This window comes from Prionailurus bengalensis, chromosome D4 (assembly GCF_016509475.1).
Source record: "Prionailurus bengalensis isolate Pbe53 chromosome D4, Fcat_Pben_1.1_paternal_pri, whole genome shotgun sequence".
NCBI classification, from domain to species: domain Eukaryota; kingdom Metazoa; phylum Chordata; class Mammalia; order Carnivora; family Felidae; genus Prionailurus; species Prionailurus bengalensis.
Window position 1 is genome coordinate 62,484,837 of NC_057359.1, and position 14,616 is coordinate 62,499,452.

General features: G+C 39.4%; 1 protein-coding gene across 1 annotated transcript in view; it reads left to right on the forward strand.

Moving 5' to 3' along the window:
• INVS (inversin) overlaps positions 1 to 14,616 on the forward strand; it is a 162,000-nt gene that overhangs the window by 93,451 nt on the left and 53,933 nt on the right. The window contains 5 exon segments of the mRNA XM_043567058.1: positions 870 to 1,050; positions 3,715 to 3,824; positions 7,393 to 7,564; positions 11,805 to 11,960; positions 12,463 to 12,692. Coding sequence (XP_043422993.1) covers positions 870 to 1,050; positions 3,715 to 3,824; positions 7,393 to 7,564; positions 11,805 to 11,960; positions 12,463 to 12,692 — 849 coding nt within the window.

The following is a 14,616-nucleotide window of genomic DNA, read 5'->3' on the forward strand; positions in this document are numbered from 1 at the left end:
AGCATATGATAAAACACAACCTCATTCATAAAATAAATAAAATTAAAACATCAGCAAAATGCTTTCATTCCTGTAAGGGGGGAAAAATGTAGTAAGCTTGATAATACCAAAGGGTTAATTTGTGCCAGCATGTGGAGAACTAAAAACTTTTACACATTGTCCTGGATGTGTTAATTAGTGTAACCATTTGGAGAGCAGTTTGATAATACGTAATTGATAATGTAAATATCCTTGTACCCAGAAATTCCCCTTCTAGGTGTCTGGGCTAGAGGAAAATCTCACACATGTGCTACAAAGGGACATGTAAAGGAAGCATGTTCATTGCAGCATTATTGTTAATAATGGAACAACTGTAAATAACCTAACTGTCCCTCACAAGGAGAATGGATAAGTAAATTGTGGCTTAACAAGTGAACTAGTATCAACACGGACACCCAAAAGTATAGTGTTGAAGGAAAAAAACTGCCAAAGGATATACATAGTATAAACTCAGAGGTATAAATATTGAAAGCACACATATATAATTTACATATTGTTTATGGATGCATACATATGGAACAAAAGTATAAAACATACAGCTTTAGCCGAATCCATAACAGGTACAAAAGTGCATTAGGCAATATATTGACACCTATTTAATCTGGATAGTCAGTAATGGTACTTATTATATCTTTTCTGCATTTTTTATAGTTAAACATGACAAGAAATTTTTAAAGGTTTAGAACGTATACTTTTTTTCTGAGTTTTATCACTTGTGCTAAGAGAGAATGAATATACAGGTTTAGAAAATGCCTCAGCTCATGCTTATGTCAAATGTGATTTACTGAGAATTCCACGTGTGTCTGAAGTCTCTGGTTTCTTCAAAATAGGACGCTGCTCCCACGGAGTCCTTACTGAACTGGCAAGACTACGAGGGTCGGACACCTCTTCACTTTGCGGTCGCTGATGGGAATGTGACAGTGGTTGATGTCTTGACCTCATATGAAAGCTGCAATATAACGTCTTACGACAACTTATTTCGAACCCCTCTTCACTGGGCAGCTTTGCTAGGTGAGCTGTCAGTCAAAGGATCAACGGAAGGAGGAACTGCAATGAGTACCAGAAACTTTCCATGGATTCCCTTCACCTGTCAGCTTCCACCTCCGTTTAATTAATTTAAGGGTTTTTCGCGGGCACACGCACGCATGCGCATCTGCACGTGCGCACCTGCACATGCGCACAAACGGGAGGAGCAGAGACCATCTCCAGCAGTCTCTGCCTGTCAGCGCAGAGCCCACGCTGGGCTCGAATCCCTGAACCCTGAAATCATGACCTGAGCTGAAATCAAGAGTTGCGTGTTTAACTGACTGAGCCACCCAGGTGCCCTTAATTTAATTTTTAGTTGATATGTGGCATCTTCTATCCCTCTGTTGTATGCTTAAATTTTAGTAATATAAATGTATTCTCTGTTATATATCGGTTTTAATTTCAACATCGTATCTTAACACGTTTTTATTTTAAGAGTAATGTACATTCATTGACAAATGTAAATATAAAATAATCTTCACATTCAATGCTTGTGTATTTGGGGAGGAGGGCTTTAATTTTATGTTTGTGCCAATACTATGATATGTGATTTTTTTTTCTCATATTTTCCCGATATGCCTTTTACTTAACCTTTTTGGGGATCACTTGTTAGATGAGAGAGTGCAAAAATGTGTCTGTGTCTGCCTTTGGAGGGCATGTAATCTGAGAGTCTTTCTCTTTCAGTGAAGGAGTTTTACCCATTAATAGTCACTATTATAAGATATATGATTTGGTCTTTTTTCTGCTACTCTGTTCTTTGAGTATTATTGATGTTTTGGGTTTTTTTTCCCCCTGCCTTTTGGTATATAGATTAGGTTTGTTGTTACTTGGTTTTGAATTGCCTAGTGTTTTAGGAGAGTTTTAGGTTCTATTAGTGTTTACTTTTAAATTTATCGAAAACTTTTTAAAACATAAGTCAAGAGTTAAAAGCAAAACTGCATCTATTGATTTCCACCGAATTTAAAATGAGGAATTTAGCATGCCTTTACTTATCGCTTTTTTAGTATTTGTTAACATGATCTGAAGTTTTCCCCAGTTATTATTGCAGGCTTAGTTTTTAAATTACACGTTGTGTCTTTTCAGAATACTTTTTGCATTTGCATTCCGTCTTATTATCAGATTTATAATTATTATTTAGATTTCACTTCAATGTGCAGTTTCATCCCTCTCTCTTTGTCTGGTGCGTTCTGGGAGGACTTCGCAAATTCGTCTCCAGGTCACTAAAGTGACTTTTTGTTCCCTAGTTCCGTTTTCTTTCTGACTCTCATAGATTGTATTTTAGGCTGTATTTTGATTCCCTTCCCACATCCCAATTTCTTTGTATCTCGGCTTTTTTCCTTTTCGCCTCCTTCCATCACCTTTGCGTTTCAGATTATTTCCTTCTTAGGATATTCTGTTTCATTCCATAGAGGACATCTCTTTGCCCAAGTCAAGGATGCCAAACAGTTTCCTGAGCTTTTGCTCTGGACCCTTCTCTAGATCATGTTCTGAGGTATGCGTTTCATCTCCTGATGGTGTTCCTAGTTCCCTGTCCTATAGTGTATTTTCATACTGCCTTTACAGAATTTTTCTCCTTATCTTTCAAACAAGGTGACATGTCTCAGTAGTCTGCCTGTGATCTCACTTTGCCCACCTCAGAGAACTCCATCTGTGTCATACCTGGGAGCAGGTCTGTGAGCACAACTCCCACCCACATTCCCCTTTCCTGCCTGCTTTTCTCCTGCGGTGTGTCCATGTTCTTCTGCTGCCTGGGTCCCCAGAACACGGAAGCAATAGAATGCATGATATTCAGGCCTCCCAAATATGCCGCTACCATGTTTGTTCATTCTTTGATCCTTTCTACAGCTCTTCACTTGCGGAAACCACATCCCCCAGAATGCGCTGCGGAGTATTTTCTCTGCCACCACCTCATCATTCCTGCCACACGTTTTCTGGGATTTGAAATCACCACCTACTGTGAAAAAAGTGGAGGTGGGAGGGTAGAGAGGACTGATAGGAGGCCTCAGAGGTTACAAGAGGCTCTATTATACTTTGTCCTCCTGAAAAGCTGTGCGGTTCTGATCAGCTGTACAGTGGGACCTGGATACTAGGGACCCTGATGGCTGACAGGGGCTGGCTTCCCTCCTGTTTTTAATGGACGGTTTTATAAAACAGAGCTAGGGAATGCAGTGGGCTGATACCTAATATACTCTTTCTCAATCTAGCAATTGTAATTCATATCATTTCCTTTCTGATTGAATCATTAAGATTTCAGTGTTGTAAGTGTTCGCCTTTGTTCTACGTGATCATAGTATTTTAGTGAGAAGTTAGAAGAAGCTATACTGGGGGCCACTATTCAGAAAACTTTCCTTAAAATAGATTATAAATTAACTAGTCCTTGGGGCGCCTGGGTGGCGCAGTCGGTTAAGCGTCCGACTTCAGCCAGGTCACGATCTCGCGCTCCGTGAGTTCGAGCCCCGCGTCGGGCTCTGGGCTGATGGCTCAGAGCCTGGAGCCTGTTTCCGATTCTGTGTCTCCCTCTCTCCCTGCCCCTCCCCCGTTCATGCATTGTCTCTCTCTGTCCCAAAAATAAATAAAACGTTGAAAAAAAAATTAAAAAAAAAATTAACTAGTCCTTTTACGTGATAACTGCCTTGTATCTACTTTCAGGCCATGCACAGATTGTCCATCTCCTTTTAGAAAGAAATAAATCTGGAACCATCCCATCCGACAGCCAAGGAGCAACACCCTTGCACTATGCAGCTCAGAGTAACTTTGCCGTAAGTAAAATGCGACAGTTATCTTTTTGCATAATTACATGTTTATTTTGACATAATTACAAATTCATATGCAGTCATAAGAAATAAAACAGCCAGATCCCATGTACCCTTCGGCCACATTTACCCCAATGGTAACAGCTTACAAAAGTATGAAACAGTATCATAAACAGGAAATTGACATTCCTACAATCCACTCACCTTATTCACATTTCAGTTTTACACGTACTAGTGTTTGTGTTTGTGTAGCGATTATATTTTAACAATTGCTCACACTGTTAACTCTGACTGTAAAGCGAGGGATAGTTGTAAGTCATGTGAAATTTTAACACAGTTTTTATATTAACTGTTCAGTGTAACATTTTGTTCTATGTAAGTATGTTTCATCTTCTGGTTAATTTTATGGTACTAAGGTTTTATATGCATTTAGTGTTCAAGTGTTTTCTTTGTGTGGCAAGGCCTTAGAACTGGTCTAACCTTGGCTGGGATCCTGACTCTGCCATCGGCTGGCTGTATGACCTGGAACAAGTTTCTTAGCTTCCTAAGCCTTAGTTTCTTCACATGTAAAATGAGGATAATTATACCTTTCCTTTCAGGATTGTTGTAAGAATCAGAGAAAATTTGTGCCCAGTGCCTAGTGTAGTTCTTGGTACAGAGCAGGGACTCAAGAAATGCAATGCATTCCTTCTACTGCTAGTGCTAATAATTTTGTGTATTATATAGCTGAGAAAGCAAAAATGTGAATTATTTCTAAAGATATTGAATATTATTAATAATTCTTCCCTTGCCACCCTTTACAGTTTTACAAAGCACTTGTGCATCCTTTATGTCCCTCAGTCCAGCCAGTAACATAGCAGCTAGGCTGTTTCAGCTTCCTGAGTAAGTGGCCTCCAAGAACTAGAGACTTATCCAAAAAGGCACATGTCAAAGCAGTCAGAGTTTATTTTACTGTATTCTGCATGGGTGTGTGTAGTGGAAACTTTGGTTACATTCAATTATAAGAATGTGGGCATCTGAGTGGCTCAGTCACTTAAGTGTCCGACTCCTGATTTCGGCTCAGGTCATGATCTCACAGTTGGTGGATTCGAGCCCCACATTAGGCTCTGCACTGATGGTGCAGAACCTACTTCGGATTCTCTCTCCCTCTCTCTCTGCCCCTCCCCTGCTTGCTCGCTCTCTCTCTCTCTCTCTCTCTCTTTTTCTCTCTCAAAATAAATAAACTTAAAACGTTATAAGAATGCCATCATCAGCATAGTGTAATCCCATCTTCCTGACCTTCCCAAATCTACCACTGAATAAATTTAATGCTCAGATTCCTAAAATATCTTATTTTCCCATCGTTCTTTGTCTCTGGTACCTAGAGCAACTATAGCTATGGTCTCTCCTTCCTGGCATTTCTATAAATGTATCACCTAGACTTTTGGCAAACCATTGTCTTCTATTGTCTCCCATTATTCTATTGTCTCAGAAAAAGACAAAGTATATTTTGAAGAGGAGCCCTTTCTTGTTACAGATAGATAAGAAATTCATTGGCCCAGCCTATTAAACCTATGGAAATCAGAACTCGATTCATATTTCAACACAAGCCTGTGAGAGGACGTGGTATCCCTAACTTAAAGAGGAAGAAACCAAGGTTTCAACAGATTAAATGACTTGCCCAAGATCTTGAACCCACATCTTAGACTCCAAATTTAACATGTGCACAGATACCAGCAATTAAGTGACTAAGCTACTGGGAATAAGGAAGAATGGCAGAACATTATGGGTGTTTATCCAAAGAAATACTTGCTCTGGATAATCTGCCAATTACGGAGATGATTTTTTAATAATTATGCAAATCTTCTAAGCTCAGTTTCAAGCCCCTTGATCTCCTTGGACTCTGTTAACCCACAGGAGGCTATAAGTCCCTTTTTAGAAAATAATAACAAAAATCCACAAACCTCTGTGAACATTCATCATTAAGAAAACATACTCAACAAGGAAATGTTTACAAATTAGTAAAAGAAAACAGACCAAAAAATTACCACGTTTTAAAATCCATTTGTTGGGGCGCCTGGGTGGCACAGTCGGTTAAGTGTCCGACTTCAGCCAGGTCACGATCTCGCGGTCCGGGAGTTCGAGCCCCGCGTCGGGCTCTGGGCTGATGGCTCAGAGCCTGGAGCCAGTTTCCGATTCTGTGTCTCCCTCTCTCTCTCTGCCCCTCCCCCGTTCATGCTCTGCCTCTCTCTGTCCCAAAAATAAATAAACGTTGAAAAAAAAATTTTTTAAATAAAAAAATAAAAAATAAATAAAATCCATTTGTTTATTCCAATCTTGTGTGTACTAAGCATACACAGTAGATCCTAAGAGCACTCCACTCTAACACCTCAGTAGCTCAATGTGTTTTAACACTAGGAAGTGGTATATACAGTGGCATACGGTGTATACAGTGGAAAGGGTGCTGTGATTTAGCCTGGACTCCACTCCTATATCTACCACCTTTGTATGACCTTGAACCTAAATTTCTTCATCTGGGAATGAAGGGCTGCCCTTGAATTTCATCTTGCTTTAGAATATTGAGCATCAACACTTAGACACTTTTGGCCAGCTCACAACCTTCAGAATTTTTTTTTTCCTGAAACTATTTTACTTCCATTCAAGCTAAAGTTTCTATGATCTCCCTAAATGTATGTAAGCATCTGAGGCTTAAGGAAAGAGGCAATTTAGAAAACTGTGAATATTAACCCCCATTAAAATTGTCACGCCCTGTTAGGATTATTGCAGGTCCTAATTTTAGTGTGATTCCATAGAGGAAGGACCTGGAATATAGGACTTGATAAATAAATATCTGTTTAAATGAACTGAACACTGCATTTGTCAGTAGTTACACATCATTATTCAGTAAGTGAATTAAATATTTTTTTAATTATAGTGGCAAAACACACAACAAGAGAATGTATGAGGCATGGCTGAGTATACAGGTCTCTGCATCTAAAATGTCCAAGAAAAACCTATGTTTTAATGTTGGTCATGACACTGAATATTTGAGTGTTTTAATTTTTTTTTTAACATTTGTTCATTTTTTGAGAGACAATGAGACAGAGCATGAGTGGAGGAGGAACAGAGAGAGAGAGGAAGACACAGAATCCAAAGCAGGCTCCAGGCTCTGAGCTGGAGCACAGAGCCCCACACGGGGCTCGAACGCACGAACTGTGAGATCATGACCTGAGCTGAAGTCAGAAGCTTAACTGACTGAGCCACCCAGGCACCCCATGAGTCTCTCAAAGAGTGACCTATAAAGTTTTCAAACTTGATGGTGGATGTTCATCCTCAATTATGAGGATGTTGAATGAGGGACTTAGGTTGTGTGTTTGAAATGCATGGAAAATGAAACTAATATATAAAGAAAGAGGATTGTTACTTTCAATGGAAATTGTAGTTTCATTATTCATAAAAAAGATAATTTCATTTGATTCGAAAGCAGGGAAAAAATACTTTGCATCTTAGAGGAAGTCACATATAACACTGGCTTTATTACCATAGAAAATGCTACCATCTTGTCTCAATTTTTTTTAATCAAGTTTTCTTACAGGAAACAGTTAAAGTATTTTTAAAACATCCTTCAGTGAAAGATGATTCAGACCTGGAAGGAAGAACATCCTTTATGTGGGCTGCTGGAAAAGGCAGTGATGATGTCCTTAGGACTATGCTGAGTTTAAAATCTGACATTGATATTAACATGGCAGACAAATACGGAGGTACAGGTAAGAACTGGGAGACTTGTTCCATTTGCTTTCTTTAGGGTTCCAAAGTGTATAGGTGCCCTACAAATTGTACAGTAATGCCTGAAATCATTGTTCCTAATCTAATATTGTTTGACTTCCATTGGCACATTTTAAGTTTAGGTTACCAGGATATCACTCCAAAAGCTTTATTTCCTCCAAGTTTGATGGCTCAAATTAGCCTATGTTTCTACCAGGTGAATGGTGGCATTTGGTTTAAAAGCCTGGTTGGGGCGCCTGGGTGGCTCAGTTGGTTAAGCGGCCGACTTCAGCTCAGGTCATGATCTCGCGGTCCGTGAGTTCAAGCCCCGCGTCGGGCACTGTGCTGACAGCTCAGAGCCTGGAGCCTGTTTCAGATTCTGTGTCTCCCTCTCTCTGACCCTCCCCCTTCATGCTCTGTCTCTCTCTGTCTCAAAAATAAACATTAAAAAATAAATAAATAAATAAATAAATAAATAAATAAATAAAAGCCTGGTTGCCCCTTAAACATGATTATGAGAACTCTTCATGTCGTTTATCTTGGTATAAAAAAATAAATAAATAAACCTGTACTTAAACTATGCATATTTAGTAGTTATCGATCATACTTCAAAAATCCAGGATTATATTTTAAGGAATCCACATATCTATGTATGTCTCATTTAATGTGCTCTTTTCTCAGATTTGAAGAGCATCACCTCCTCCCAAATCTCCCATTTTAGAGATAACCCCCACATGACTCTTGAAGCTTCAGAGCTTCACGTTAGATTTGCATCCAAAGCTTTCAGTAGATCCTTCTTTCACTCTCTTTTTCTAAGAAGAGGCCCCTTTAACTGTGTGTTGGCTAATAAGAGAGGTACGAATTTTTTAGCTTTCGTTGTCAACTTGGAAGTCTCTACCTTGGGTACTATATCGTAATTACAAGTCAGAAAAAGAAAGAAAATCGCACATTAGCACAACACAGACCAGAATAAAAACTCAGCTACAAGCTTCTCAGTGTTTTCTTACTTGTGGAAACACAGTAGAGCTGTTTGCACCCACCAGAACTACTGATGTGGCATTTGGTGGGGAGGCAGGGTTATACCTAACAATCTCCCTCTCTATCCCTATGCCACCACCCCTTCTAAACTGTTTTTTAAAGAGTTTTAGGTAACACCAATTTTAATAAAGACTTGAACTGTCAAGAGTATTTCTTTATCAGCGCTTCACAGTAGACCTTAAGCTTCTTCTTTTTTTACTTTTTAACTTGTTTTATTTTTTATTTTTTTAAATTTCCATCCAAATGAGTTAGCATCTAGTGCAACAATGATTTCAGGAGTAGATTCCTTAGTGCCCCTGACCCATTTAGCCCCTCCCCCCTCCCACAGCCCCTCCCGTAACCCTCAGTTTGTTCTCCATATTTATGAGTCTCTTGACCTTAAGCTTCTTAAAGAAGGGTATATTGCAGACATGATATGTGGGACATTGAGTTTATAAATGGTCTGAACGTTTCATTTTTTGTCAGACTCCCATTAGTATGCAGGCTTTCACTCCATCACTAGCTTTGCTTTTAGTTTAACTTTGTCGTGTATTTTAATAAAGTATGGGCAAGGATACTTCCATCCTTTTGACCAAAGGTGTCTTTCTGATGTGCCCCATGGTTGGAGTTCAGACATAACTTCTTCTCAGATTCGTCAGTTCCCTGGCTCTTTCTCTTAAGGGGATTTTATTGTATGTCAGACATGCCTTCCTGCCATTTCTCTTCTACAAGAGTGAGTTTGTCTCCATCATCCCTCTACAGGGTTGTTTTTGCTTCCCATGAAAGAAGAGTTCTCATCAACAGCCACATACAGACATTATTTGGATCTTCATTCAAATAAACTGAAAAAAAATATATAAAACCATCAGGAAAATATGGGCATTATCTGTGTATTCAATATGGCAGAATTTTTGCTAATGTTTTTTAGATATGATAACGGGACTCTCCTGTCTTTGACATGCCAGGGCCGGGGCTCTGCAGACCACATTTCCCCCTTTGCCAGCAGGTGCCCTGCTAGAATCCACCCATAGGGGGCAGTAGAGAGAAACTGGAAGCTAGAAGAGTGGGATTACACCTTCCTGTTTGCTTACTATTCTTGTTTTGGTTTCCTGTTCCTGTCAGCATCACCCTAGTCAGTCTTCTTCAACACAGCAGTGATAGTTTGTTCCAGTGGTGATGGTTAATTTCTTGCAATTTCTCCAACACTCACAGTACCAGCCCCAGAGCACCAACACCAGTCAAGCAGAGCCCTGCTCAGAGGTCTGAGTTTCCACTCCACAGGGCTCCTCTTCTAGGCTTTTAGGTTTTAACAATTCCATCTTCTTCTTTATGTTCCCCTAGTCCTAGAATTGCTGGCTGTCTTCTGCATTTACTACCTCTGTGATACCTCAGTGTTTCCTTTTTGCTTTTTCAATTCTTCAATCCATAGCTAACACATGTGCTCACAAGCTGGGGGGGGGGGGGGGCGGGGGCGCAGAGAGAGGGAGAGAGAGAATCCCAAGCAGGCTAGGCATTGTAAGCGCAGAGCCGGAAGCAGGTCTCAACCTCACAAACCGTGAGATCATAATCTGAGCCAAAATCGAGTCCAATGCTCAGCCAAGTGAGCCACCCAAGTGTCCCTAAATTATATTTTAAATCTTTCTGCTTCTCTTCATCTCCACTCCTGCCACCCTAGCTCAAGCCACCATCATTTTTTACTAAGTCTTCTTCAATAGTGTTAGCTGGTCTCCCTGCTTTCATTCTAACTTACTACAGTGCCTTCTCTTCAGAGCAGCTAGAGCAATCTGATTAAAGCACAAGTCAAATACTATCACTCACCTATGTAAAGTCCGTCAGTGTCTTCATCACTGGGCCCTATGTGGCCACTTATACCTGGCCTTCTCTACCTTTCCGACTTACTTGCCTTTATTCGTTGTGCTGCAGCTTCCTAGCCTTCCTTAAACACATAGATTCACTCCTGCCCTTGGACCAACTGTTCTCTTTGCCCAAACTCCTCCCTCTCGAGATCTCTACATTGCTCCCTCTTTCTTTATGATTCAGGTCTCAACTTCAATATCAGCTCCTTAGCAAGGCTTTCCATCACCATCCGTTAAAGTGGTCTCCTAGTCACTCTGCATATCAAGGTACCTTTTAATACTCCCATTATACCATCTGTCACCATCTGACACTTTCTGGCTTATCCATTCCATTTTTATTTTGCTTCTCCTACTAGAACGTAACCTTATGTATTTTGTTCTCGGCTGAATTCCCACCCTTATGTTAATACCCAGCCCGTAGCAGGTTCTCAGTAAATGCCTGGGAATCTGTGTTTTTATAGGCATCCTAGGTTTGGTCCATGGATCACTCCTTATGAAAGAAACATTGTTCTAGGCATTATAGAGCCATGATACTTAGGAAGAACTGGCCCAGACCTCTAGGCACTTATGCTGGCAAACTCAGAACTTAAGCAGTGGTGTATTTAAATAGAATTTAAAGAGTAATCCAAAGAGTAATGACATAAGTCAAGTGCTAGAATGAAGTAACATAGGCACAGGTCAGCATAACATGAAACTCATATATAGTCAAAATGACTCTTTCAAATCCCATTTGAAGGCAGACCCCATTCCTTCTCAGGTGTTTTCTCCAATGTTGAAACAAGTTGCTGCTTCTTAAATTGGGCCCTGAGGAAATCAATGGCTTGCATTTGGAGCCATGTTGTATGAAAAATGCACTGAATACAGTGGGATGCACATACCCTCTGTACCACATGGGTATGCAGACCGATGGCAGGAATAGCACGGCTAAGCCGCTGAAGGGCTGGTAGATTGACAGACACCTCCCATCACACCAACCCTCAGGGGCAGATGTTTATTGAGTGGGTTGGTGGGCAGAATTGCCTGCCTCGTTTAAATCATTTCTCTTTTGTCATGTTTTTGTTCCCTTCCCGTCTAAGAGGGAGGAAAAGATAATAAAGTAGTAACTGAGGAAAGGAAAGCATTTCAGAGCAACAGGATGGAAAGGAAGAAACCATGAGATGAGAAAGATAGACAGGAAGGGGGGAAATGTGAGTAGTACATATGAATAGAAAGGAAGATTCAAATCTGTAGAAGTGAACAATAGAGAATCCTTAAGATTAAATTGCATTTAGCCAAAATGAAGACATCAAAAGAACAAAAGACACACAGAATAAGAAAAAGGTGACGTTGTTATCAAAGAGTTCTTTGCTTTCTTTTGCTCCCTTTCCAGCATTACATGCCGCGGCCCTTTCTGGCCACGTCAGCACCGTGAAGTTATTGTTGGAAAATAATGCTCAAGTAGATGCCACTGATGTCATGAAGCACACTCCACTTTTCCGAGCCTGTGAGATGGGACACAAAGATGTGATCCAGACACTTATTAAAGGTTAGTTATTGAGAGTGCTCCTACTAAGTCTCTCTCAGAAGGTAGGAATTGTTGCATTCGCTGAAACAGCTTACAGGCAGAGGGCCACCCGGGTGGACAGATGGAGGGAGGAGTGCCCACACGTACGCATACACGCATGCATGCACACATGCATGCGCACCTACACACACACACACACACACACACACACACACACACACACACAGGCGCGCACGCACACATGCACACACAAGCATCAGGAAACCTGAGAGCCACTCCTAGTTCCACCTGTTGGTAGTTGTGTGATTTTGGAAAAACCACTTCACCTGCCTGATCCTCAGTTTGATTTCGTGTAAACGGAAAATGACCCCTACCCTGACCAACTTACAGGCTTGTTGTAAAAATCCAAAGCAGATAGTATGCAATGCTAAGAGCAAAGCATTTAAGGGACTGCTGTTTTCAGACTCCTTTTTGATCAGTGCTCTCTATGTTCAACATTTTACTGATATCTTTGCTTTTTCAGGTGGAGCAAGGGTAGATCTAGTGGATCAAGATGGACACTCTCTCCTACATTGGGCAGCACTGGGAGGAAATGCTGATGTTTGCCAGATCTTGATAGAAAATAAGATCAATCCAAATGTGCAAGATTACGCGGGAAGAACCCCTCTGCAGTGCGCTGCCTATGGCGGCTACATCAACTGCATGGCAGTGCTCATGGAAAACAATGCAGACCCTAACATTCAAGACAAAGAGGTAGAAATTCTAAGTCTTTTCTGTATTGTTTGCTCCAAGGTGTTTATTTATTCTTCATTAACTAAAATAAAGTAAAACAACATTTTACCAAGTAAAGAGATCACTTATAAATTTATGTGTTAATTAAAAATGAGTCTTATTTTTCCCTGTTTTCCTTCTAGTTCTTGTCTCTATAGCCATATATAATTTAACAAAGTCATAATACAGAATGGGAATAATTTCATAACTTCTTAAAATAAACATACATGGTATATGTGTATGTATGTGTATACATACATATATGATACTTCATAAACCACATTTTTGTTTTGTTCACTTAAAATTATCACCAGCGTTTTCTCCTTTGGTATATAATTTTCCACATAATCATAGATGCTGAATATTCCAAAGTTCTAAGAGCTTTATGTTTCATAATTCATTCAATTCTCACAGCAACTTTCTTTTTTTTTTTTTTCAATATATGAAGTTTACTGTCAGATTGGTTTCCATACAACACCCAGTGCTCATCCCAAAAGGTGCCCTCCTCAATACCCATCACCCACCCTCCCCTCCCTCCCACCCCCCATCAACCCTCAGTTTGTTCTCAGTTTTTAAGAGTCTCTTATGCTTTGGCTCTCTTTCACAGCAACTTTCTAAAGGAGTTGCTATTATTATTCCCATTTGCAGGGTAGAAAATCGAAGCTCATAGAGCTTAAATAATTACCCTAAGGTGACAACAGGGCCAGGGTTGTTGTGGAGAGTCAGGATCCAAACTACGTTTGTAACCCCAATTTTAAAATTAAATAAGTAACTTCCTATTGCTGGATAGTTTTTCGTGATATTATAAATCACATTTCATTAATCATCAAAGTGCATTTAACTTTTTTTTAATTGTATCCTTAGAATAATTTCCCCTAAGTGAGATTATTTATTATTGGTATATGAATATGACTCAGCTCTTATATATTACTGCCGAACTGCTTTCTAACCCATGTGGGTTAATATCCACTTCCCTAGCCATATAGGATTGTATTGACTTCTCTCAGTTTTGCCACTATGGACTTTTTTTGCTAGTTTAATTGCATTAAGTCTTCAAAAATACTGGCATATTATGTTTTTCCAAGCCAGAAAATATAATTTCTATTAATTCACTCAATATATATTTATCAGGATTGTTCCTATATGTGAAAGTGACATAATGAAAAATATGTAAAAAATGGTTCTTGTACCTATGTTATTAGAAATGCATCTTTTGCAATCTGTAGTATCTTCTACATTTTTTTTTACAAGTTGCTGGTTTCTTACATAAGTAGTATACCAAGCTACTTTCTAGTGTTTTTAGGTCTTATGTACTGTTTTGGATTATGTGCATATACAGCCATATCATCTGTGAATAGCATGCCTTATTGAACTGTGACCTCCGATACAATGTTGAATAGAATTGGTGATAGTTAGCACCCTTAATTCATTCTGGCTTCTCAAGGGGAAAGCTTTAACTATTTCACCATTGAATATGGTGTTTGCTATAGGTTTCCTTGTATTTGTAGTTGCCAAGAATTGGGGTTTTTTATTCACAATTAGCCATTTAATTTTTGTTAGATACTATTTCTGCATCTTTCAACATGTTTTTTTTTACCTCTTTGCTGTTTACATGGTGAATTAAAAGGAGTTAGGAAGTAGTTCCTCTTATTCTCCTAAAGAATTTGTGTAATACTGATATTACTTCCTTTTAAATGTTCAGAAAAATTCCCTGGTGAAGCCATCTTATCTAGAGGTATTCTTTGTGTAAAAGGTGTTAATAACTGACTCAGCATCACTAATAAATACAAGACTATTCAGATTTCTAATTATTTTCTTTTCAGCCACGGTAAGTTACATTTTTTGAGAAATTGATCCATTTTATTAAAAATATCAAATGTTTTGCATAAGGTTGGTCACATATTCT